Source organism: Camellia sinensis, chromosome 14 (genome assembly GCF_055761805.1).
Source record: "Camellia sinensis isolate YWXY chromosome 14, ASM5576180v1, whole genome shotgun sequence".
In the NCBI taxonomy this organism is placed as follows: Eukaryota; Viridiplantae; Streptophyta; class Magnoliopsida; order Ericales; family Theaceae; genus Camellia; species Camellia sinensis.
This window is the reverse complement of record NC_138974.1, coordinates 116,553,700-116,581,151: the sequence shown is the minus strand read 5'-3', so window position 1 is coordinate 116,581,151 and position 27,452 is coordinate 116,553,700. Positions and strand designations below refer to the sequence as shown.

Sequence of the window (27,452 nt, the reverse complement as noted above, 5' to 3'; positions counted from 1 at the left end):
TGCACATCACATAGTAAGTTAGATTAATAATAAGAATAAGAACACATGTGTTTTCAAAAACAACATATCATGTTTAGTAGAGGCCAATCTTTGATTGGGCGAGTGGGGGTGCTTATTTCCGGATCTTCCCCTCTCGTACCCAAGTTCCCGAGCCGAGGCAACTTGGGTGATGATGGACACGTGGCCATTGGCAAGAGTCAGGGTTTCCTAAATTTCCCAAAAACAAAATATTTAGGTGGCGACTCTGAAATCTGGCAAAACAGTCCATGTTTGGCGCTTTTGATTCAAAATTGATTTTTCAAAACCAATTGCCGGATTTGGACTATTTGGTGATTTATCAGTCTCACATTGCACTTTGTGAGATTAGATTCAGAACCGTGACAGGAGTCCGAACTGTAGTAGCTAGAACCCAATTCACGCTCTCGCGCGCGGAGCGAGTTCGGGCGGTCTACAGTTTCTGACACAATGAATGGAAAGTAAAGAGATAAGGGAAGAAAATGAAAACAAGATTTATAGTGGTTCGGCTTCAATTATGCCTACATCCACTCCTCAAGCTTCACTCGAGATTTTCCATTATCTTCTAGCTTCACAGAGGTGCTAGTAACCTCATACACATGGAGCAATCATCCACAGATTTTCTCTAGCTTTACAGGCTTACTAGTAACCTTTTCCAAGATTAGAAATGAGTGTTTTTGCTTTCAAAGAGAGCTACAAAAATATCTCTCACTGATAAATATACAATGTTGCTCTTAGATTTTTCTGTAAACCTCTCAAAGGTGAATAAGCCTAAATCTCAAGCTTTGTGTGTATTTTCTGAAGGTGAGTGATGTATCAAGGTTGAAGGAACTCTTTAGACTACTTTAAGCATGAGTTTGAGACTAATGATAAAATCAAAGAAATTTCTTAGCTCAAGTCTTTCTAATTTTTCTAATAACCTCTCACTGGTAGATAAGCTTAAGGCTTAGGCTCAGTTTTTGTTTTCTAGAAAGATGAATGAAACACAGATGAAGACGTTTTCAAATAACTCAGAGAAGATGAAATATGTGATTGATGAATGATAGGACAATATCTTGGTTCGTTGTTCACTTCTCTGTCTTTGCTCTTCATATTAGAGCTCTATATATATAGCAGAGCTCAGTGCTCTATTCTGTCTGCCAAGCCCATCTTTTTCTTCCCATTGAGGAGATGGGATGATGATATACATATCATCAATGTCGGCCTTTATCTCTAGCCCATGTGAGTTTTTTCAGTTGAAAGATGGGTGTGAACCAACTAGCTGTTGCGAAGTTGAACTTTGAAAAATAACCGTTGCAGAACTGATTTAGTAGGTGGTCATCCTTTCGGATGTCCCAGATGGAGTTTTGTTCTTGGTGGTCATCTGTCCGGATGTCTGATCATGTCCCAGTCGTCAAGGATGACTGCCGCAGTGGACGAGCATACTACTGGTCTGACAGCTGGAGCAAACATAACTGAAACAGGATTGAACTTGGCTGATTTTGGCGTAACCGGTCATCTCTCCAGGCATCCACCTAGTGTAAATTTAGCCTCCTTTGTTTTGGCTGCTTCTATTGCTGCTGCTGTTATGGGATCTCTTTAACACTTGTTTAAGCTTCTATTTGGCCTTCAAAAACATAGTTAAACACTAAAAGAATAATAGATTATAATGATTTAATCAAACAGTAAGTTTTCAATTATAACCTATCAAAATAAAATCAAAACAATGCTTCTGCTGTTGTGCTTGCTGGTTGGTTTTTGCTTGTTTGAGCTAAAATTTTGGCCTCTAATAAACATAAATAAGACAAAATGAGGATGAATTATGATGTTAAATTAATTATAAGATTTTAAACAATATAACTCTTCAATTAAATCAAAACATAAATCAAACAAAATCAATGTTATTCATGCTATGACTAATATTTTTTTAATCAAATTTGATTAAAAAAAATAGAATAAAAAAACAAAAGATTTTGATGAAAATTTGATAAATGAGTTGGAATAGTTTATATCAAATCAAGTTTTTTTACTAAAATTTTGAATTAAATTAGATGAAAAGAAAAATGGTGTAGACTTGGAAATGCTCTTAAATCAGTGAAATGGAACCTCGAGTGATTGGCTTGGTAGTCAAAGTTTAGGGTTTTGTACCATGGTATCAGGTTTGAAACCTCCGAAGTGCAAATAATTTCTTGAAACCAATTTAGTCAGGCAATTGTCTTGACTTTAATGAGGTTTTTGGCCCCTTGTTTTATGAACTTTTCACGCAAAAAGGACATGAGTTTTATTTGTACTGCATTAAGGACAAAAAAAGGTTGCACGCATAGTTTTATAATTTATGGACATATATGCCTTTTTTATTTTTAAACTTTAAAATTACAACTTTTGATGTAAATATTGATTTTCTATGAAATTAAAATTTTTGAAATCCTCTCATGAAGATTTATCAATTAAGAGTTGATTATAAAATTCTTTTAAAAAAATACAAACAAATTTTACTATTCAAATAACGTTGACATAGTAAAATTTTACTTTGTTAATTAGGACAGTAAAAATTTGCTATCTGAATTTGTTATTTAAATTGAAATTCTACTATATTGTTACTAACCACTACAACCTATAGCTTTGCAAGGTAGAGTTATCAAAGAAAGCCATCCAATCTCTACTAGAAAATTTACCAGCACAACAAAATAAAAAATTATTTATAGCGGAAATATAGTAAAATTTTACTCTGAATGATAGTAAAATACCAAAAGATACTAAAAATAAAACCTAAATTCCATGAACCGGAACAACTCAATACGGATTCTACAAACATAACTAATAGATCTAAATTTTTTCATTCTTAAATGATGATTATGCCTGTCAATTTGAATATCATCAATGTGTAGAAGATAAAATCTATAAAGATCTCTATGAAATCCAACCTCCAAGAAGATGATGACGAATATGTGAAGATATCTAGCAAAATGCCTCCATAGAAATGATAAAAATATAAAACAGCAAAAGCTCTTCCTCAATATCTGAAAACATCGTCACTCATAACTTTCTCTTTTGAATGGCACACGATCAAGACTATGGTAGATCTGAGATGGTGACGGATGAAGGTGATGATGAGCAACACTAGTCGATGATGGAGATTGTAGAAGTGATGAGAGACAATCGACAAAGATGGCGCATATTTGTTGGAGAGAAAGCTCTGTGTGTGTGTAAAGAGAGAGAGAGAGAGTTGTAGAAGACGCAATCAATGATTTGATTCAAATCTATTCCATATATATTGAAGGGTAAGATTGTCCATAAAAAATAAAGACAAATCGTTTGTCCTTTACAACATATGTGTGTCTTCTTCAGGGGGTTTAACAATTAAAAAAGTAAGGAATATCCTTTTCACCACCAAGGGGCCATTCTAGTTGGTAAGGGAGTTTGCTCCTCTTTTTACTGACTAGGGTTCGAATCCCCTACTACTCAAGTGGAAGTTCGACGGTTTAGGTGGATCGGCTAGCTTTTCTCAGTTTGGTTTGTAGGTCTAGGTGGATCGGCTAGCTTCTCCCAATTTAGCTTGTAAGGGTGGATCCTAAGGATGCTGTCTTGGAATTGTTCTGGGAATAAAAAAAAAAGGGGCCTTCCATTAGGTAGATGGTGGAATTAATCTGTGGATTAGTCGGTCCTTTGTACCAAATATCATACTAAAATCCTTTGTACCCAAAAAAAAAAAAAAAAAAAATCGTTAAAATGAATACAAATTACTTCCACGTGATGTCAACCTTACCTATAAAGTTAAGATTTTGAGATTTAACAAATGGGAAGTCTGTAAGATTCACCTTCATTTTTTTGTTGAAACTATTTGTTACAGTTTAAAAGAATTAATTATAACTTATTTTTATTTAATATGAGAGTCTATGACAATCTATTTAATATAATTTTTACTTATAATTTATTAAGTAGAAATAATTTAAATAAACTAAAAAAAAAATACTTTTAATTTATACTTTCTCATTGTTAACTTTTTAACTTAAAACAAAAAAAACTTCCACCAAACATGGCCGGCCATTGGCGTGAGCGTGGAATCTTGCCCAAAAAAGAAACGTTTAAACTACATACAGAAGTTGGACAATTTTACACGTTCATGAAACACACTAGAAAGATCTTCCCCCACGTGTGGCAAAAAGAGCCACCAAATTGGAATAGAGAACCGTCCAATTTTATTTATTTATTTATTTTGAACTGTGAACCGTCCAAACTTGGTACAGCTTATTAGAATAAGGAATCTATGCTTGATTTAAATTGAAGTGTAAAGGGTTTTGTGGTCCGACAGTTTTCCACCTCAAAAAATTTCTGGTGTGTTTTGACACGTATACCTAATCACCAACACCCAATTGCTTTCACACACTTCTCTTCTTGCCCTCCAAAAGGACTTTTGCTTCTTCATAGCAGTCTGCATCTACATACCCTTCTCGTCCAAGTTCATGAATCTTTGACTTCAATTTTCAATCAATCTCCCATTTTCTTGGATACCCACCAACTCTTTCTTCATTCTCTCTTCTGGGTATCTCCTATTTCATTGAATTGTTGGCTTAAAAGCCCTGCTTCTTGGCTTTCTTTGATCTGGGTTTTATTCTTCTAGTGCTTAGGTGACTTTTCTTTGTGATTTTGGGGATGGTGGGAGGTTTATCTGTAGTGGGTTCATCAGTTGTGGATTCTCATACTAGTCCATGTTTGTGTTTGGATGCTTTGCCTACATCTATTCTGAATCACAAGACTAGTGGAGAATTGGTTTTGCAGAGGAATTCAATTGGTAGAAAGCATTTGCCGCCGCAGCGATCAGCCAGTTCATTTTACTTAACCAGCTCCTTCATTGATTCAGGCCATGATTGGAGGCTGTTGGTTAAATCCAAGAGTTCAAAGAAGCAGCACCGCAAGGCTCGGAGTCTTGTCATCGTCAGCGAATTTGCTGGGCAATATGAAGAAAATTTTGATGATGTTAAAACAGTAAGAAAGTTTAACCCATGGTTTGATAATCAAATTCCATGCTATACTTTTTGGATGAATTTCATTGGAAATTAAGTCTTATTTGACTCATTGCAAATCTAAAATTTTCACATCAAACTTTAATTGAAGTTAGAGGTAGCTGCAATAGTGAAGAACCGAAATTGCAGGGTGAGATCTAGTGACTAGTTCACACTACACATTGATTTGTTAGAGAATAGTTGCTGCTCAAGTCTTTGTAACTAATGGAATACTAATATAAAGTATTTATTGTGAATAATATATGTCCATGTGGGGATATATTTTCTGAGTACCAACACGTGGCCAAGGTGACGCCGACGTGTTAGCCGAGGTGCCACGTATCCTGGTCGTGACGCCGAGGTTATCTCGGCAAGGCCGAGGTTATCTCCGAAGATATCGGAATCTGAGATAAACGGATAAGGGACAAGAGTCCTAGAATGGGAGAAGACTTCAGTTTGGATAAAGATAAGACTCTTAGAGAGTTTATCCTAATCCTACTGGGAGTCCGAGATTTGCAGTAATCCTAAGTTCATTGGAGTTAGGCTTCTATTGGGACTAGGATTATGTTGGCCACAAAAGAGAGGCACCCTTATGGGTCTAAGGTATGCCTTTTATGCTTTGTCCAGTGAGTTTAGCACTATTGATTATCTTTGAGAGATATATTGACTTGATCGTCGGAGTGCCCCCGGGTGGACGAACCACCGCCGGAATCTTCTCTTTCTGTTGTAGGTCAGACAGGTGTCATCTATTCTGTCAGTGCTCTCCAGCTGAATACTGAGTTAGCAGTGTGATCGGAAAATCACTCACACAATTTGGCGCCGTCTAGGGAAAGAAAGGAGAATAGATGGCCAACGGTGGGCAGAAAGAGAAGGTTGGGGACGACACCCCTACTGAGAGTGGGAAACATATTGACTTTGACGTCGAAGAAGACAACTGCAACAAAGAGACTCGTGATAAGAATCACAGAGGAAAGGACGTTGGCCGGGAGGGTGGCGTACCGAAGAAATCGGACGAGAGCGGGTATTATAACGAGGACGACCTCCAGGTATGGAAAGATAGATGCCTGCGGAGGGACGACGAGATAAAGGGAATGGCAGACAAATTGGCAGACTTGCAAATGGTCGTCAATTTCATGATGCAGAACGACGACATGCAGCCACCGTTCCCGCTACAAGATACGCCGATTCCAGCGGCCAAGAAAGGTGCCCAGAAAGGGGGGCAGAAAACGGTTCCTGCAGTCCCTTAGCATGGCCGGACCAAGGGACATTCTCACCGGCCTTCGCGGGAGGTCGGGCATGGAGAATCCCAGAAGGCACGTCGAACAAAAGAAACCTACACCAAAGAACATCGGGATGTTCAGGGGAAGGAACTCTGTTTCGACACGACCAGTGGAGGGAGGTCCAAAAGGACTCACGATGACACTAGAAGTAGTGTGCCAAAGAGGCTGAAATCCGAAGATAGCCGAACCCTTAGACGAACCAAAGAGGATCTGGGAGATCACCTACAGAGGAAGCAACAAGATGCCGAGGTAACCTCCCCGGTCAAATCGAGAACGCCGTTCTCGGAAGAATTAGACAAAGTTGAGGTCCCGAAGAGATTCAGTATGCCGAGGTTCCAGATATACGATGGGAAGTCGGACCCCAATTTTCACGTTGGATTATACCTGAACGCGATGGCATTATACACTGGGAACGAGCCGTTGCTTTGCAAAGTGTTCCCCTCATCATTCGGGGAAATTGCATCGGACTGGTTTCACAAGTTGCCGAAAGGAATTGTGAAAACCTAGGAAGGCCTGACCGAGATGTTTGTGGCCAGGTTCGTGACAAACAAACTACAACCATTGAGGGTTGACGCCCTAATGGCCCTGAAGATCGGCGAGGTTGAAAGCCGTAGGGCCTATGCCAAAAGGTATTATTAGGTATTCAACCGAATACCAGGATGCAACTAAGAGGTGGCGGTCATGTTGTTTAAAAACAGCTTGAATGATGACTGCCTGTTTCGAAAATCACTAGCAAAGATATTGCCGAAAAGCATGGAGGAGCTGATGGCCAGAATAGAAAAGTATGCTAGAGCCGAGGAAGACACGCTGGGGACAAAGGCGTCCAAACAAGAGAAGAGAAATGGTTCGCCGAAGCAAAACCGAGATAATACTAGACACGAGAAGACAAGAGCTTAGCCCAAATGAGCAGATCCCAGATTCCAGATCTGGAATCCCAGATCCCAGAAGACAAGATCTCAGCTTAGATGATTAAGTCTGAGAAGAGAAGAACTTGGCCTAAGTTAAAGAATTTTTTCGACAAAGGAGTATGTGGAAGCCATGCAGGGGGCAGATCCCCTGCCCATAGAGCAATATCAAGGTCAAAGCCATGTGCCTAATGAGAACCCAAGTGGAACTTAAGTTCACATTATGGGGCAAAGGACTGAAGAATGATACTTGGGAGTTGGAATTTCACAAGCCGAGATGATGTTTAACGCTTGTTGAAACTTGAGAAAAGTTTACAAGTTGAAGTTAAACTGAGATGATGTTTAACACTTGTTGAAACTTGAGAAAAGTTTACAAGTTGAAGTTAAACCGAGATTATACTTAACACTTGTTGAAATTTTGAGAAAAATTTGCAAGTTGAAGTTAAACCGAGATTATATTTAACACTTGTTAAAACTTGAGAAAAGTTTACAAGTTGAAGTTAAACCGAGATTATGTTTAACACTTGTTGAAACTTGAGAAAAGTTTACAAGTTGAAGTTAGACCGAGATCATGTTTAACACTTGTTGAAACTTGAGAAAAGTTTACAAGTTGAAGTTAGACCGAGAACATATTTAACACTTGTTGAAATTCTGAGAGAATTTACAAGTTGAAGTTAAACCGAGAAAGAAGATTGATTTAACTCTTGTTGAAATTTTGAGAAAATTTACAAGTTGAAGTTAAATCCAAGGTTATGAGTGAAAGAAGCATCTATACACGTACCGAGGTGACTATGTTACCAAGACTTGGAAGATAATGGAAGACAGAAGTCTTAAGAAGTAAAAGCAACACTTGTGAAAATATTTGTTACAATATTTTCAAGTGTTAAATTGAGACCGAGATAAGCAAGGTCGGAAGTTTTGTCCGAGGTATGTTAACCTGGGGAGATTGCACAGTTAAGGTGTATGTTGAAGACATACAAATTGTATTCTAAGCATGGAATCATACAAGGCATTAAGAAGAGGGTAAACATTCAAAACACTTGAAAGAAGAAGTTAAAAAATGCATTCAGATAAGGAAAGAAGGCACTTCGGCCTAACATTGAAGAATAAATTGTTTGAGTAACAAAAAAGTACAAGGTACAAAGACAGTACATGTTCAGTACATGGTGAAATTCAAGATACAGGTTAAATGATCAAAAGACATGAACGAGTAAAGCAATGAAGCCGAAGTAAAGTTCGCCGGGATCAGACGGTGGCCGTAACCAAGGAAGTGCAGCAGAAGCCTTGCCAGAGAGAAGAGTGAAACTGGTTGCAGACAGCTTCGCAAAAGCAGCAATAAGGATTTGAAAGAGAAATTTTAAACAAAAAAGAAGATGCAGAAGTGAAAAGACGGAGAGAGTGAAGAGATTTTGATCAAAATACACAGATGCAAGGTGATTTAATGACGCGTATTAGACACAGCTCAGTAGAGGAAAGATGCGTGGCAAAAACGGTTGAAAAATTGTACGTGCCAGCTCATACGCATGAAGAAAACTCTTGAAGTTCTTGATTTAATGAAACCAATACCTCGGCCAGAAGGACAGTTTCGGTTGAGAAACTTGAATGAATTTGGTTGTTGGTTCTAAAGCCTTGATGAAAGCAGACTATAGGTCTGGGTCATATTGAGCCGACGAGTTCTGACTTCGGCAATAAATGATGAAGCAAGCTTAGCCAATGTGCTAGATGAAAGAGATAATATAGGTTCCATCACCTCAGAATGCCAAGGTAATAGAACCTAGGGGGCAGTTGTGGGGATATATTTTCTGAGTACCAACACGTGGCCAAGGTGACGCCGACGTGTCAGCCGAGGTGCCACATATCCTGGTCGAGACGCCGAGGTTATCTCGGCAAGGCCGAGGTTATCTCCGAAAATATCGGAATCTGAGATAAACGGATAAGGGACAAGAGTCCTAGAATGGGAGAAGACTTCAGTTTACATAAAGATAAGACTCTTAGAGAGTTTATTCTAATCCTAGGGAGTCCAAGATTAACAGTAATCCTAAGTCCATTGGAGTTAGGCTTCTATTGGGACTAGGATTATGTTGGCTATAAAAGAGAGGCACCCTCATGGGTCTAAGGTATGTCTTTTATGCTTTGTCCAGTGAGTTTAGCACTATTGATTATCTTTAAGAGATATACTGACTTGATCGTCGGAGTGCCCCGGGTGAACGAACCACCGCTGGAATCTTCTCTTTCTGTTGCAGGTCAGACAGGTGTCATCTATTCTGCCAGTGCTCTCCAGCTGAATACTGAGTTGGTAGTGTGGTCGGAAAATCACTCACACAGTCCACAATTGATAACTATACCAACGAACTGAAGCTCTACACATAGAAGAAACTAAACTAGTGAACATATGTTAACAATTAATGCTTGTGATCATATAAACTGATACTCGATGCTCTGTCATGCCACAAGTCTTTTTGTTTTTTTATCCCTTCTAATTCAATATAGTTTGTTAAAAATTAAAACTTAGGCCTCGTTTGGGAACAGACTAATTTAGTAACTTTTTGGCTATTTGGCTAAAATATGAGCTAAAAAAACTAGTATGTTTGGGATGACTTTTTGGCTTTTTATGAAAAGACGTGCAAAAAGTAGAGAGAAAAGAGAATCTTTGACTTTTTGGTATGGATTGTTGGCTTTTTGGCTAATTTACTAACTTTTTGGCTAAAAATGAGGGTTCCCAAACGAGGCCTACACATGTTTGTGCTTTCTGAAAAGCAAATCTAAAATTTTCACATCAAGTTTTAATTAAAGTTAGAGGTAGCTTCAATCTGAGCAACACCTCAAAACTGGTAATAGTTTTGCCTCGACAATGATAAGACACAATCTGAGCAACACCTCCAAAGGGCCTAACTTTGAAGGGTTGATGGTGTTGAAAAAAATGATTTTATGGTGACTTTAATGTGAAATTAATGTAGGTGTAAAAATTTATATATTATTGATTGATGTTTATTGATATTACAAATGGTGAGTGGCTCATTATATAGGAGAGGGTGAGTGTAGTAGGTGAGGAGTAGGTGAAGTGGAGGTGGTAGTGGTGTAGTGGGTTAGGTTTAGTGGAGTAGGTGAGGTGGTAGTGGTGGTAGGTGATGGTAAATTCTAACAGCCCCCCACAAACTCAAGGAGGATAGAAACTAACCAACTTGAGTTTGAAGAGAGGAACAAAACAAGAAAATACATAAAAAAAGGATAGGAGACACTGTATGGTCGTGTCAGACCGTTGGTGAAGACACTGTATGGTGGTGTCATAACGTTGTAGAGGACACTGTATGGTGGTGTCATAACGTTGTAGAGGACACTGTATGGGGGTGTCATAACGTTGTAGATGACACTGTATGGTGGTGTCATAACGTTGTAGAAGACAGTTTATGGGGTCATGTCGGACCGTTGTAGAAGACAGTTTATGGGGTCATGTCGGACCGTTGTAGCAGACACTGTTGTGACAGTTGTTGTGACAGTTTACGGAGTCTTGCTGGACCCTTGTAGAAACTAACCGGAATCAATGTCGGGACAGTTTACAGAGTCTTGTCGGACCCGTGTAGAAACTAACCGGAATCTATGTCGGGACAGTTTACAGAGTCTTGTCGGACCCTTGTAGAAACTAACCGGAATCTATGTCGGGACAGTTTACAGAGTCTTGTCGGACCCTTGTAGAAACTAACCGGAATCTATGTCGGGACAGTTTACAGAGTCTTGTCGGACCCATAAAAAAGTCGCACCCTCAAAAGGTGTGCCCAATTTTGTCAAAAGGCGTGCCATCAAAAGGCGTGCCCAATTCATCAAAAGGCGTGCCGGACATGATGGCGAGGCACGTGGGTGCCTTGGCTTGCGCGCCCGTGTGTCGTCTGTCGGCAAGTGGCACGTGATGCGCGGATCGGCCCTGGCTATTTAACCAAGGTTGAGGCAGAGGCTGTGCAAACCAGTTGGAAACCTCTGAATTTTGGCAGTCTGAAACACTCTGTAAACCCTACGCTGAAACATTGAGCAACCAAAAAACATGGCCTCTTCTTCCCGTCCAGCTACCCAGAACCTGCTCACGCTCTTTCCAGAACTGAACGAGCCCACAAGAGAAATAACTGGTGCGGTGGCCAGTGAACCTCAACCAAACACCTCTGGTTTTGCTCCATTGAACTTTCCGATGCGGTCGGTGGAGCAAAAAATGGCGGTGCAAACTGATATTGAGGCTAATCAGTATACTCTGAAGTCATGCGTGGAAACCATGACGGCGGTCACAAATTTGTCGAACCGGCTGCAGAGTAGGACAAATGAGGTGCAGCATTTAAATTCCCAGCTGGCTCTGCTCCAACGCATGTATAAGGATGCGCGAGCAGAGATCAGTGTGCTAAAGGCAGAGAATAAGGAGCTGAAGCGGAAGGCCACCGTGATGTTCCGATTTGGAGATCCACCATATGCTGTAGTGGAGGAGCAGGGAGGAGGAAATGTGCTTGGTGGATTAGGAAGCACAGAGGCAGCACCGTCAAGGACTGCCCAGGACGGAGGCAAAAAGAAGAGACCGGCGGCAGAGTAGAGAAGAAGTGAGGTCGATGTATGGCCGCTGCAGAAAAGAAAACAAAGCTTTTGTTGTTGTTTGTTTGTTTTTTTATTTTTTTATTTTTTTATTTTTTATTTTATTTTATTTTATTTTATTTTTTTGTGTAGAAATGTGATGGGGGTTAATTCCCTGGCATGAATAAAATGATGTGTGGTGTGTTTTGGTTTATGATTTTTTATTTATTTATTTTATTTTATTTTATTTTATTTTATTTTATTTTATTTTTAAATAGATATGTGATAAAATAAATGAAATTATAAAATCAATGGGGAACAGGTTGGCAGAAGAAAAGTTTAAAAGAAATGATGGGAAATATTAAAAGAAATGTGGGAGAAATGATGAGTGTAATGTGATGATGATAAAAGAAAATAAAAATCAGAAAGAGACATGCCACGTGAGTTGAAGAATAAAAAAAAAATAAAAAAAAAAAGGAAAAGGTTGAAAGTTTAAAAAACCAGAGGTGCATGTGTGAGTGTGTGGGTCTGTCCAAAAGAGTTTTTTTTTTTTTTTTTTTTTTAACAAATGCTGTCCCTCATCCCCTCTTCTTTTACCGAGAGAGTGGTAATGGCCAGCTAAGTCCAACCAGATAGAAAGTGAAGGGCACATGGGATGGTCCCAAAAATAAATAAATAAAAATAAAAGACACACATGGGGTGGGTTATTAAAAATAATACTTATCTCTCGCTCTGTGTTGAAAGGGGAAAGATGAGAGAGAGAGAAGAGGGTTTGTTTTGTTCGACTAAGCTTCTCAAATCCACACTTGTAGAGAAGAAAAACACCCTAACAGCAATAGAGGGCTTCGTGGCCTGCTCACTCACAACTCCATTGTTACCATCCCCAACCTGCGAGCACGAGACAGTCTTGTCCCACTCCAATATCTGTGCCGACGAAATCGGCGAAATGCAGTTGGCGACGACAAAGCCGAAACTGTGATTGCGAGGATGCGAAGTCCAGTGGAGAGTACGATCGCCCACGGCGGCGCGTAGGGCCAAGAGAGCGTCCCTGTACGCCATCAGATCTGATTTTCCGGCGGGTAGAGAGAGTTTGAATCGGACGGCGGAGGCGAGGACGTGCTGGATGGAGAAAACCAGGCTATCCAACGCCGCCAAGCTTGCAAGAATGACAAGGACTTGGACAGTAGCTCGGGCAAATGGACTGCAACCCAGTCTGAGGCAGGTCTCCAGGAGGAATGGGATGATAGCTTGCTGACAAAAGAGGAAATAGAGGCAAAGGTTTGGTTTCGGCGAGGTGGTGAAGCAGAGTGGAGGTATGTGTAGCAAAATTCTAGCGGACTAGGTTGAGGTCCGGCGGGCGGCTAAGGCGAGGTTGCCGCCCGCCGGTGACGCGAAAAAAATACTAAATTCTTAACCTTGCTCTGATACCATGTAAAAATTTATGTATTATTGATTGATGTTTATTGATATTACAAATGGTGAGTGGCTCATTATATAGGAGAGGGTGAGTGTAGTAGGTGAGGAGTAGGTGAAGTGGAGGTGGTAGTGGTGTAGTGGGTTAGGTTTAGTGGAGTAGGTGAGGTGGTAGTGGTGGTAGGTGATGGTAAATTCTAACAGTAGGTTTCAATTATCGGTTGAGGTGGGATCAAATGAGTTTACATTCTTTATAACAAGATCTTTATATCACAAAAAGAATGACAAAAAATCATTAAGAATTGAATGAGAAATTATCTCATAAAGTTGGCCTCATGAATGAGGTATTGCAAATTGTATATAACTACCAATCCTATATTGATTGTAGAGAAAAGTTTTGATAGGTATTTAAATCTCAAGATTTTAGTAAGGGCATGAATCCTTTGGGACATCCAAATTTTCTGAAGGAAGGGAGTTATGAATGTTTCAATGATGGATTTGGGTTAAAACTATGGTCTAATTTAGTTATGCAAAATTTGCCCCGCCCGCTCACCCCGACTGCGCAGGGTCCGTGATTCATGGATCTTGTTGGGGCTTGACGCTTGGGTTAGGATTGGTGGCCCATCAACCTAATCTTTTCTGCAATGCAGAAAAGTTCCTCCTCTCTCCCCCATTGTGTATAAAAGGAGACCTCTCCTTTGGTCTTAGATATAGAATTTTTGGCTTTCATACACAGTCAGTGTGCTTCTATATTCTTCTCCTTATGTGAGAGAGTATTGCCATTATCAGTTCGCCCAGGCGCCGATATAAAACTTTCATATATAGTCAGTCTGCTCCTATATTCTTTTTGTGTGAGAGAGTGCTGTCATTGTTAGTTCGCCGGAGCTAAACAGAAGGTGCTTCTGTTTTAGCGAGTCTATACCGTCATATCGTAGGAGACAAACGCTGATATACCACCAGCATCCATGGTGAGGCGGCGGATCTGTTTTAAGAAAACTGTAGTATTACATAAGTTTAGATTTGCTTTATTTTACTATTTTATTTTGTTAAGTATTTTTGTTTATCGAGTTGTATAATTTTGTCTCATGATTTCATATTCTGTAATTTAATTTATTAAATATGAATTTATTATTTCTTTTAATTTCACAATTTATACAATAATCTGAAAACAGATTATATATTTTCCATAAAATTGGACATATAATTTCAATTAACTTTATTTTTCCCAGAATGTTCACTGTTTATTGCTTCTGTGAACCTGTGTTTTGATTTCCCCATAAATGTGTCATTATTGAGGAACCTGTATCACGACCCTTTTTCTTTTTTCATACAGTTCATGTTTCTCCCTAGGATCATACACACTAGTATTTTGATGACTCGGGTAGTAAAATAAAAATTAAAAAAAAAAAAAATGAACTTGTGTTTTTGTTATTCCCTAGAATTGTAATCATTCCGTAGGCCACTGTTTCAATTGGTTTACATATAATTCTAATAGATATAAGAAGGCCACTTTCTCCCATGAAAGTTCATGATTAGAATTCAAATATTTTTCTTGTTTCAATTGGTTTACACATAATTCTAATAGATATAAGAAGGCCACTGTTTCCCACTTGAAAGTTCATGATTAGAGTTCAAATAATTATCTTATTCATGCTGTGCGTCTCTGGTACTAATTGTATAAGGTTATGTGTGTGATTTCCAGTTTAACATACTCTGCATGCTCATTATTTGGTTCTACTATTATTTTTTAATAAAATTTAATTTTATGAGTATGATTTTTAATTTCTTATCATAATTTATATGTTTCTTTATTTTACAATTTTATCATATAATTTCCATGCTCACGGGGTTTTAAATTTTGTAGTTAAAAGCTAACATGCTAAATATGTTCTACTTTTCTAGTATAATATACATGTTCATATTTTCTAGATTCTAATTTAATTCACATGTTTATTAGATCTTAGATTTGTAGGATAATTTTCATGTTCTAAATTTTCTAAATTTTAGTTTTTAGAATTATTTGCATGACTTTATTTCTAGAATCATTTACATGTTAATTGCTAGGATTATTTACATGTTTATTGTGTAGTAATTTCAAATAACTCATGACTATTAAATTTTAATTTAATTTTTAGAGTTATAAGTTTTTTCTAACTTGTCTAGCTTTATTTGGGAGTTATAAGTTTATTGTGTAACTTGTCTAGCATTTTAATTCATTAGTTAATTTTGTTATTAAATAGTTTGCTAGAAGTTTTAAAAATAGTTTATTGTATTTAGAATTTCTTTAGATTATTTGTTTTGTATTTTTTTTGTTTTTTTATGCTAATTGTCTTTACGGGAATATCTATGCGAGAGGGAATGGGAAAATACAAAACCAAATAAATAGTATTTGAGACTATAAAATCAAAAAAATTAGAGTACTAACTTTTTGTTGATCAGAAATATCTAAGCGTGGAAAGAAATTTTTGGACCAATAGAATCCTATTTGGATTGGTTTATATTTCTTTTAATTGAAGCAATTTTTGCTTGAGTTTTAGTTGTGGTTAATTTACCAATATGTTGGCAAATTTGTTTGCTTGTGATTTTTTAGAAGCACTTTATTTGGTTGAATGTGTTGTAGCAATTTTTTTAATTGCTTGTAATTTAGTTAGCAATTTTTTAATTGCTTATAAGTTTTGGAACTTGATTTGTTTTAACCTAATTTATCCCCTGAAAAACTTAATTATAAATTTATTTCCCATGGACTAGAGTCAATATGCTCTTGAAAATTTTGTCTAAGATTAACTAGGTCTTAAGTGAGACCCCTCCAGTATTCCTAGAAACTTTCCTGACTATGTTCGATTTTAAGGTAAATGGTGAGACTAGTTTTGAATTAAATTTCTAACTTTGAGATTTTCTAGTATTTAAGTTTAATTTCTGAAAACACAGAATAGTAAAATTCTTCTATATTTTTCAAAAATGACAACTGTCACTGATGCTGCTACTGATGCTACTAATGTTGATGGGGATCGACACCCCGAGACAACTGGCTTGCCAACCCCTACTGTGACCTCTGTGGTCAACCTTGTTGCTACTCCTGCTGTTTTGGAAGGACCGCTCAACCATTATAAGCGCCCGGAAAAGTTCATAGGAGTGAATTTCAAGAGGTGGCAGTAGAAGATGCTGAAGATGTTGTTCTACCTGACTACTCTTAGCCTTGTGAGGTTTTTGAATGAGGATCCGCCAGTTGTGGAAAAGACCAGTTGTGGAAAAGAATGAGTTAGACAAGCAGAAGCTCATGGCTCTAGATACTTGGAAGCAGTCAGACTTCCTTTGCCGGAACTATGTTTTGAATGGCTTGACAGATACACTACACAACGTGTTTTATGCCAAGAAGTCGGCGAAGGAGCTGTGGGATGCTTTGGACAAGAAGTACAAGACCAAAGATGCTGGGGTAAAGAAATTTGTCTTTGGCCGGTTTCTAGACTTCAAAATTGTGGACTAAAAAACCGTCATTAGCCAAGTCCAAAATTTCCAAGTGATTATGTACAAGATTCTTGTAGAGGGAATGTTCCTGAGTGAATCATTCCAAGCAACTGCTTTGATTGAGAAGCTGCCTAATGGTTGAAAAGACTTCAAGAACTACTTAAAGCATAAACGCAAGGAGATGATAGTCAAAGAGCTCGTTGTTAGGCTCTGAATTGAGGAAGACAACAAGAAGAAGGGAATAGTACCTCCACTGTGAAAGCGAACATGGTTGAGCATGGCTAGTCCTCGGGGGTGAAGAAGAAGCCACCGACAAGAAAAAGCTCGAAGCTGTGGTCTAGAGGCGGTGTCTCCAAAAGGCCAGTCTATAAACTGTAAGAACCTACTTTTAGGTTCAATGTAAAGTGCTTCAACTGTGGAAGCGATAGGCATCAGGCTCTTGATTGCTGCAAGAAGTAGAAGTCGTACAAGAAGTACCCTCAGAAAAAAAGTCGGGCTCACATGGCTGAAATGGAGGATTTGTTACAAGTTGTGGACGACATGTATATATCAGTTGTCGTCTCTAAGGTGAACATGGTGGGGTCCAACCCGAAGGAATAGTGAGTGAACACTAGGGCCACTCACTACATCTGTGCTGAAAAGAAGATGTTCACAACTTTCAAACCGGTTTCAAATGGCGAGAAGTTGTTTATGGGAAATTCTGCGACCTTAACTGTTGAGGGTAAAGGCAAGGTGGTTTTGAAGATGACTTGAAGAAAACAGCTAACTCTGAACGATGTCCTATTTGTGCCAGCCATTCGTAAGAACCTTGTCTCAGGGTCGCTCTTAAGCAAGCATGGCTTCCGTATGGTGTTTGAGTCTAATAAGGTCATGTTGGCTAAGAGCGGGGTCTATGTGAGGAAGGGGTGTATGTCGGGCGATATGTTTAAGCTCAATGTAATGACTATTATCCTTAAGATTAATGAAAAAACTTCTTCTTCTGCTTATATGTTTGAGTCCCTTGAATTATGGCATAGTAGACTTGGTCATGTGAATTTTGACTCTTTGCGTAGATTAATCAAGTTCGATCACATACTATCTTTCAAGATTAATCCAAATCATAAGTGTGAAACTTGTGTAGAAGCTAAATTGACAAGGACTTTATTTCATTATGTTGAAAGAAGTACCAAGCCTTAGATTTAGTGCATAGTGATGTGTATGACTTAAAAGTCGTACAATCATGTGGTGGCAACAAGTAGTTCATTACTTTTGTTGATGATTGCACTAAATATTGTTATGTGTATTTGCTTAAAAGCAAAAATGTGGCGGTTGATAAATTTATTTTTTTTTAAGAATGAAGTTGAGAATCAACTAAGCCGAAAAATTAAGGCTTTAAGAAGTGATCATGGTGGAGAATATGAATCACTTTTTATTGCGATTTGTGCTCAATTTGGAATTAGCCACCAAACTATAGCGCCTTATTCCCCTTAGTCAAATGGTGTTGTTGAGCGAAAAAATAGGACGTTGAAGGAAATGATGAATGCAATGTTGATAAGTTCTGAGTTCTAGGTTGCCACAGAACTTGTGGAGAGAAGCAATTCTCTCTGCAAATTGCATTCTAAATAGAATACCTCGGAAGAAAGTGAATAAGACTCCATATGAATTATGGAAAGGTTGCAAACCTTCTTATAATTTCCTACGAATGTGAGGGTGTCTTGCCAAAGTGGTGGTACCTACACCCAAGCGGGTTAGGATAGGTCCAATAACCGTGGATTGTATATTCATTAGTTATGCACAGAATAGTAGTACATTTAGGTTACTTATGCACAAGTCTGATATTATAGATATACACAAAAATACTATTATGGAGTCAAGGAATGCGTCTTTCTTTGAGGATGTGTTTCTTTGTCGAACCCGATGAGAGGATCAAAGTTCTGAAAAGGAACTTGAAGATGATCCGAATAATAGTGACCAAGATGAGGAAGTAGATAAGCCAAGAAGTAATAAGAGGGCTAGGACTTCTAAGTCCTTTGGTCCAGACTTCTTGACTTATATGTTAGAGGGAGAATCTCAAACTTTCTATGAAGCTGTGACTTCACTTGAAAGTCCTTTGGGGAAAGAAGCGATTAAGAGTGAAATTAACTCCATTTTACAGAACCACACTTGGGAGTTGGTTGATCTATCCCCAGGCAGTAAGGCCTTGGGGAGTAAGTGGATCTTTAGAAAGAAGATGAAAATAGATGGGTCAATTGATAAGTATAAAGTTAGGCTAGTTATCAAAGGATACAGGCAGCGAGAAGGCCTAGATTACTTTGATACGTATTCATCTGTGACAAAGATTACATCCATTCGTATGGTGATTGCGATAGTCGCTTTACGTGGTCTGGAGATACATCAAATGGATGTAAAGACAGCTTTCTTAAATGGAGATTTAGATGAAGAAATCTATACGGAGCAACTCGAGAGGTTTTCAGCTCCAGGGCAAAATAAGAAAGTATGTAAGCTTGTCAAGTCATTATATGGTTTGAAGCAAGCTCCTAGGCAATGGTATGAGAAGTTTGGCAATGTTATGTTAATGGGTTTAGAATCAATGAGTGTGACAAATGCGTATATGTCAAAGACACTGACGGAGGTTATGTCATTTTGTGTCTATACCTTTATAACATACTCATTGTTAGTAGTAATGATGAAATGATTAGAATTATCAAGAGATTATTAAACTTTAAGTTTGACATTAAAGATATGGGTCTTGCAGATGTAATTTTGTATATTAAGAATACCAGAATATCTGGTGATATTGTACTTTCTCAATCTCAGTATGTTGAGAAGATACTTAAGAAATTTGGTAAATCAGATATGACTGTGTCTAGGACACCAGTAGACTTGAGTCTACATTTGACCAAGAATAATGGTGAGAGTGTCTCTCAGCTAGAATATTCTCGGGTTATTGGGAGTTTGATGTATTTGATGAGTTGTACAATGTCGAATATAGCCTACTCTGTTAGCAGACTTGGTAGATACACGAGTAATCCAAATGCTACTCATTGAAGGGGCATTATGCAGGTGTTAGGTTATCTACGCTACACCTGAGATTATGGGCTGCATTGTACTAGATACCGAGTGGTACTAAATAGGTATAGTGACGCTAATTAGATATCTGATATAAAAAACTCCTAATCAACTAGTGGTTATGTGTTTACCCTAGGAGGGGCAACCGTGTCTTGAAAATCGTCCAAACAAATGCGTATATCAGGATCAACGATGAAATTTGAGTTTATTGCTTTGGATAAAGCAACTGAAGAAGTTGAATGGCTTCGCTAATTCGTTGAAGATATTCCACGTTGGCTGAAACCTGTGCCAACTATCTGTATTCATTGTGATAACTAATCGGCGATTGGATGGGCACAGAGTAATAGATATAATGGAAAGTCTAGACGTATCCGTTGTAGATATAATTCCATACGACAACTACTCTCTAATAGAGTTGTCTCTCTAAACTATGCAAAGTCTAAAGACAATTGCGGATCCACTAACCAAAGGGTTAACTCTAGAGTTAGTAGAAACGTCGTCAATAGGAATAGGGTTAAGGCCTTTAGTAAATGTTACCGGAACAGAAAACCCAACCTAATTGACTAAAGATCCCAAGAGCTAGGTTCAAAGGGACAACCTAACTGCGTGTAACGGGTGAGTCACTGAAGAGGTAAATCCTCTTGGCCATTCCTTTATACAGTGATACCCTGTAGGGGTGGAAGGTTAAGCTAATGCTTTTAATGACTTAAGAGAGATGAAGAATCAACCGTGGTATATTGAGATACCTTATATAGGTCACCTATGTGAGTGCAAAGTGGGGTCACTCTTAAAGAATTGACAAGGTTGAATTCTTTAAAAACACTCACTGAATCAGGCTAGTGTTCCAAAGCCATACTGGACGCACCAGTGAGAACAAGAACAATGGTTGGACTAACTTTTGTGTGAGGTCTATTGTCTTGGTTTACATAAACGGCAGAATAATTCAAGACATCATATTCACTGGTCAACCAGTAAATTCGATAGGTTTTCACTACGAAAGGTTCAAGACCAACAACTACATTTTCTGATGCAGGGTTATTCTATGTGCTCTCTCTCCGAGTCTGTGTTGTAAACGTTGTCGGTTTTCTTTATTCGGCCAATTTTTATTTAGGACCTGATGGTATCCCTATTGAAGCTTGGAAGTGTTTGGGTAAAAAGGGAGTTGCTTGGTTGACTAGGTTGTTTAGCAAAATTTTGTTGACTAGGAACATGCCAGATGAGTGGAGGAAGAGTATTTTAGTACCAATCTATAAGAATAAAGGTGATGTCCAGAATTGTAACAACTATAGAGGAATTAAGCTAATGTGTCATATAATGAAAGTGTGGGAGAGGGTGATGGAACATCGATTGCGAGACATAACAGAGGTGTCAGAGAATCAATTTGGGTTTATGCCTGGTAGGTCAACAATGGAAGCGATCTATCTTTTGAGGAGAGTAATAGAAAAGTATAAAGAAAAGAAAAGAGACATTCATATGGTGTTTATCGACCTTGAGAAAGCATATGACAGAGTGCCCCGAGATATAATATGGTGGGCGTTAGAGAAGAAAGGGGTGACAAAAGGCTACATTGACGTGATTAGGGACATGTATGAAGGGGTGGTGACCACTATTAGATCGCCAGCTGGAGAAACAAATGAATTTCCTATCACTGTAGGGTTACACCAAGGATCTACCTTAAGTCCTTATCTTTTTGCTTTAGTTATGGACGAGTTGACGATAAATATTCAGGATGACGTGCCATGGTGTATGCTTTTTGCAGACGATATTGTGTTAGTGGATGAGACTAGAGAAGGAGTTAACACAAAGTTGGAGATCTGGAGAAAAGCTCTTGAATCTAAAGGGTTTCGAATAAGCAGAACTAAGACAGAGTACATGGAGTGTAAATTTAGTAACAGTAACAATGAAAGCAGAGGAGAAGTGAAGATTGAGAACCAAGAACTGCCTAAGAGTGAACATTTTCGTTATTTAGGGTCGATTATCACAACAGCGGGAGAGATTGATGCAGATGTGGTCCATAGGATTAAGGCGGGATGGTGTAAGTGGAGAAGTGCGTCTGGGGTATTGTGCGATAAACGAATACCCACTAGACTAAAAGGTAAGTTTTATAGAATGGCTATTAGACCAGCTATGTTGTATGGGACAGAGTGTTGGGCAACTAAGAAACAACATGTAGATAAGATGAGTGTGGCTGAGATGAGGATGCTAAGGTGGATGTGTGGTAAGACTAGACAGGACAGGATTAGGAATGAGTGTATTCGGGAATGGGTAGGAGTAGCACCGATAGAAGACAAGTTGAGAGAGAATCGTTTGAGATGGTTTGGTCATATTCAACGGAGACCAACAGAGGCAGTAGTGAAGAGATGCGACACTGTAACGGTAGATGGAAGTGTTAGGGGACGGGGTAGGCCTAGATTAACGTTGACTAGCGTTATAAATAGAGATATGAATCTACTTAATTTGACTAATGAAATGGCCTTTGATAGGGCCGCGTGGAGAAGAAGGATTCATGTAGCCGACCCCATTTGATGGGACTTAAGGCTTCGTTTGGTTTGGTTTGGTTTGGGGGATTGTTGAAAAAAATAGTTTTATGGTTACTTCAATATAAAATTAAAGTAGGTCCCAACCATCGGTTGAGGTGGGATCAAATGGGTTTAGATTCTTTGTAACAAGATCTTTACACCACAAAAAGAATGATTAGAAACCATTAAGAATTGAATAAGAAATTGTTTCATAAAGTTGGTCTCATGAATGAGTTATTGGGAATTGTGTATAACTATCAATCCCACATTGATTGTAGAGGAAAGTTTTGATGGGTATTTAAATCTCAAGATTTTGATAAGGGCATGGACATCCAAATTTTCCGAAGGAAGAGAGTTATAGATGCTCAAGAATGGGCTTGGGCCAAAACTATGGTCTAAGTAGGTTATTCAAAAATTGCCACGCGCACGCTGCCCGCCTACTTAGACCGGACTGGACTAGGACCGGGATTGGGTTTGGGTCCGTGATCCATGGGTCGTAGATCTTGGGACTTGGGGCTTGGCCTTGGCCTTGGGCTGAGGCTTGAGGCTTGCTGGAATGGGTCCGTGGTCTTGGATCTTAAGGCTTGAGACTTGCTGGAATAGGTTAAGTTTGGGCTGGGCTAGATTGGTGGCCCATCAACCTAATCTTTTGGGCTAGGTTGGTTTGGTGGCTGCAGATATACATATATGTCTATATTGTGTGTAACCTCTACACTTAAATGGTGATTTACACCATCATTTTTTTTTGCATTACTTCTTCAATTTTGCATAAATTGAATTCTGCATTTGTTGCAGAAAAAATCATCCTCTCTCCCCCATTGTGTATAAAAGGAGACCTCCTCTTTGGTCTTAGGTATAGAATTTTTGGCTTTCATATACAGTCAGTCTGCTTCTATATTCTTCTTCCTGTGTGAGAGAATGCTGCCATTGTCAGTTCGCTGGAGCTAAATAGAAGGTGTTTCTACATTAGTGGATCTATACTGTCGTATCCTGGGGGATAGACGCCGATATTCCTCCAGCAGTCACGGTGAGGCGACGAATCTGTTTTAAGGAAACAGTTATATCACACAGGTTTCGGTTTGTTTTCTTTTTCCATTTTATTTTGTTTAATATTTCTATTCATCGAGTTGTATAATTTAGTCCCATAATTTCATGATTTGAAATTTAATTTATTAAATATGAATATGTTTGTTTTCTTTTAATTACACAATTTGTATGACAGATGGTTACATTAAATCCAAGTGGGCTTGTCCCACACTGAAACTGGTGTAGATTTGTCCTTTTTTTTAAAAAAAAAAAAAAAAAAATGGAAATAGGACCTATTAACTTACATGAGCACATGCTTATTCATGCCAAACTATCATTTGGAAGGTGCTTCAATTTCTGTTTACTCTTCTGCAACTTGCTGTTGGGAATCGAAACGAATTGTGTCTTGGCTTTTATTTCATCTCAAACAGAAATATGCATATAGTTTATACAATCGGTATTGGCTTTAAGTTTAGATAGGACTTGTTCAAAGTAAGGAAGTTATATGTTTCATTTCCTAGTTAGTACTATTGTATGTTTTACGTAAATCAGGTTTGGCAATCAAATAACAGGTATATTGTCAACCAATTAGCTGGTTTATACAAAAAGAACTAAATTGATTTCTAAGCCTTAATAGTTTTTTTTTTATCCCTATTTATTTATTTATTTTGGTTGTATATGTGGCTTCAGAATTGTGTTCACTTCCGAAAACACATCTGTTTATGCATTTTGAAACCATTAGCATATATCACACAATCTGTCTACTGACATCATTTCTACCTTGAGTTTGCTTTATATATTTGTGATTTTGTATTTGACATACATTCTCTGCTTGCAGCAAATACTTAATTATTTTACGTACAAGGCTGTGAGGACTGTTCTAAACCAGCTTTACGAGATGAACCCGCCGAAGTATAGGTGGTTTTATGAGTAAGCGAATCATCATCCTTATCAAATCAATATGGCCTTTTGTGATCCTTTCATGTCAATCTAAAACACCCACCATTGTGACTCATAATTTCCAAAATATTACTGTTATATCATCCTGGATGGTTCTCTATATAAAAATCATGTCCAGGTAACAATTTTTCAAAACATTCTGATGCTCTGCATGGGGCCTCACGAACACATACTTCTCAATCCTGAAATCTATGTTACGTGGAGTTGGGTGTGGATGTCGGGTGTGAGTATATGTTTAAGCATTGAATTCTTCCAATAGGGGCACGGGTAGATATTCATATATATATATATATTATTTCTAGAGGTAAAATAGTTTTCAGAAAGTAACAAAAGAATATTTTATGATATGGGAATTTTATGTATTATCATAAACTCGCCTAGACATACTTCCTGGGTGCATGATCACCTAGACATGTATCTCATAACCTTAATCAAGTGCCAAGTCTTCGAGTACTTCACACTTGGAAGAGTGCATGTTCCAGATCCAGAAACCATCAACAAAATTGCAGTTTTGCAACTTTAAAAAAAAATAAAAAAAATCCATCAGTAGGATGGGAATATGGGAACGGGAAGCTGCGTAATGCTATAGTAAGACTTGAACCCAAGCATCATACTTAGTAAGAAAGCGTTGCATTCACAAGGCCAACCCTTCAGTCTTGCAGTTTTGGGAGTTAGGTTGGATACAAGATTAGGTATACAACAGTTATGAGCAGGCAGTACATGCTCTGCCCTAGACCAAGTTCACATAGTTGTCTAATATTGAATGCTACGGTAATTTATTGTCTCTAATTTTTGTCATTTCTCATTTTGTCAGTTTTGTTGCGTCAAACAAGCCTGGTGATGGGAAGCGTTTTATTCGCATCCTTGGGAAGGTATCTTTCAAAAAACCTCGAGGATAACATATGAACTTCCATAATCTTAAACTTATGCTACATTTGATGGAATCACACTCGCTAAAAAAGAAAAAAAAAAAAATCATATTCATCGTGTTTTATTTTTTATAGGAGAAGCAAGATCTTGCTGAAAGAGTGATGGTAACAAGACTACACCTCTACGGAAAATGGGTTAAGGTATTGAATTTAGTACTTAACTCTCTTTATTCAGCATGCACACTATGTAGACACAAACCAATGTAAAAAATAAAGAATAAAACAGTTTTCTCTGTATGTGATTTTTGTTGTAGAAATGTGATCATGCTGAAATATATAAGGAGATCTCTGATCAGAACTTGGAGTTGATGCGTGAACGACTCATGGAGACTGTTATATGGCCCTCAGACGACACAAACACGCAGCTCATGGGTTGAAACTTGGTCTTGGATTTCGTTTTTCTTTTCTTCCTCGAAAGCTTTGACTAGTTTAGTCTTTAAAATCCTCATTAATGTTATTTTCCACCAAGTAATAAGAGTTTTCATATATTTTATATGGAAGTTATGTATATAAGTATCTCATCCATCAAGTTTAGATATTTTAGATTCAAATATATTGTTTCTCTTATTTGGAAGACAATGAACATTTTAGTACACGTTGCCTCAACTGGTCAAATTCAAGGTGTTTGAAATGAATGAAATAAAAAATAATAATAAAAAGAAGAAGAAAGAAAGAAAAAGAAAAAAGAGATGTTGAACTGCTGTGTTATGCTATGTATGAATCCTTGGGTTTATCAAGGAAAATGAAGGAAATAAAATTTTAGCTTTATTTAACTTCATTTTCTTCGTATTCTTTCCTTTTTCATTCACTTTCCCTTGCAAATTTCTCTACAAATCTATAATCCAAACACATCCTTAATGTTTGACATAAGAACGCATTACTATGATTATGAAATTGCAATTCTTTTAGGGCACAAAATGTTGATTTGTTAAGAGTGAACTCATTAGTGAGATTGTGATGGAGCCTTAGACATGTTAAGTAAACATTTCTTGAGAAATATCATTTTTACACAAACAAACAGAATACTCATATGGAGGCCTATATGTAAGACCCACATGCACGTATTTGAGCGTTCTATAGTTTGTCTTGTGTCCCTGGCAAAATTGCTAGTAACCGAGACTCAAATCTTGTGCCTGTACTCGAATATTAGCTTAATAGGGTGGTCACTGATCGCTACGGATGAGACGAATCTCCTGCGATCTATTTGCATGTAATGTGCCTCGAGACTTCAGGTTCCTGAGCTGAATGCCTCAGCCAACTTGGTTGCCTGTTTGGATTAAATAACACAAATTATGAACATCAATAGCACTACATTGTTGTTAGAAAAACAAAACAGCAATTCAGTAGCTAGGATAGAGATCTGCAGAATGGCACAGGAAAACTCTGCAAGCCTTTTTCAGTCCTACAAGGGCAGTGTCATCAAGCAAACTCAGACTGTGACCTTTGAATGATGGGCTACGAAAATTATCAATCTTAAGTTATTGATGAAAGGACACTTTGCTACAACCAGTACCATATTAACCAGGTTAAGCAATCATTGTTCATAAGGCAGAGGAGGCTGTGATGAATTCTGCTAACTTTCAAGCAAAGTCTTGGTCAATCCAGCGCCCCCCCCCCCCCCCCCCCCCCCCCCCCCCCCCCAACACACACACACACACACACACTCCAGTCTCACAAAATGAAAAATCAAGAAGACCAGCTTAATTAGCAAAACTGCAAAGTCCAAGTAGTTACTCTTTTAGGAGTTCCATACCCTGAGAACCCCTAATTTGATCTCCCTTATCTGATCCTGGTAGCATCCTTTCTTTCTAAAAAGTCACTCCAGTTAAGGGCATCGATTTCGCATGTGTCAATACACTAGCCTCAAAATACTGTTAGATCACTAGTCCCAAAATTTGAAGTTATTAGGAAGAGCCCAACATTGTAATCTAATACGCTTCCTCACATGCAACCCAATCATGTAAGTGGAGAGAAACAAAGAAATATACCCAACAGGGGACCAAATGCAGTCAAAGACTTGAACTTGAGACCCCCTAGAACCAAAGCTCTAATATCATGTCAGATCACCACTAGTCTAAAAAACATAAGCTGCTAGAAAATAGACACAACATTGTACATCAACTTATCCAACACTACAACATTGCTATGAATTAAAGTGCAGCTGACGACATTTTTGTTTAGAAACTTGACAATGGTGCAATTATTCAACACACAAATTTACAAATAACATAATACATTAACTATTAAGCCCAACAAAATGTACATGGAAAGGGATAATATGATACAAAGAACAAAATCATGTTTAGAAATGAGATGGCAGGTTGCACCATGGGGATTAGTTTTTTTAAAATTAACCTGGTCAGTG

The 27,452-nt window shown here is 38.1% G+C and overlaps 1 protein-coding gene across 2 annotated transcripts; it reads left to right on the top strand.

Annotated features, from left to right (window-relative positions):
• Positions 1-4,228: 4,228 nt before the first annotated feature.
• On the top strand, positions 4,229-25,702 carry RBCX2 (Chaperonin-like RbcX protein). Of its 2 annotated transcripts, none has more exons than XM_028222864.2 (5): positions 4,229-4,980; positions 24,037-24,128; positions 24,973-25,030; positions 25,163-25,228; positions 25,342-25,702. In XM_028222864.2, exons 1-5 carry the CDS (start codon positions 4,648-4,650, stop codon positions 25,462-25,464), a joined length of 672 nt encoding a protein of 223 aa, XP_028078665.1. In that variant the 5' UTR covers positions 4,229-4,647; the 3' UTR covers positions 25,465-25,702. The 2 variants fall into 2 exon arrangements, 1 of the variants encoding a protein (XP_028078665.1); XR_014351466.1 differs by lacking the exon at positions 4,229-4,980 and adding an exon at positions 15,765-23,243.
• The last annotated feature ends 1,750 nt before the right edge of the window (positions 25,703-27,452 follow it).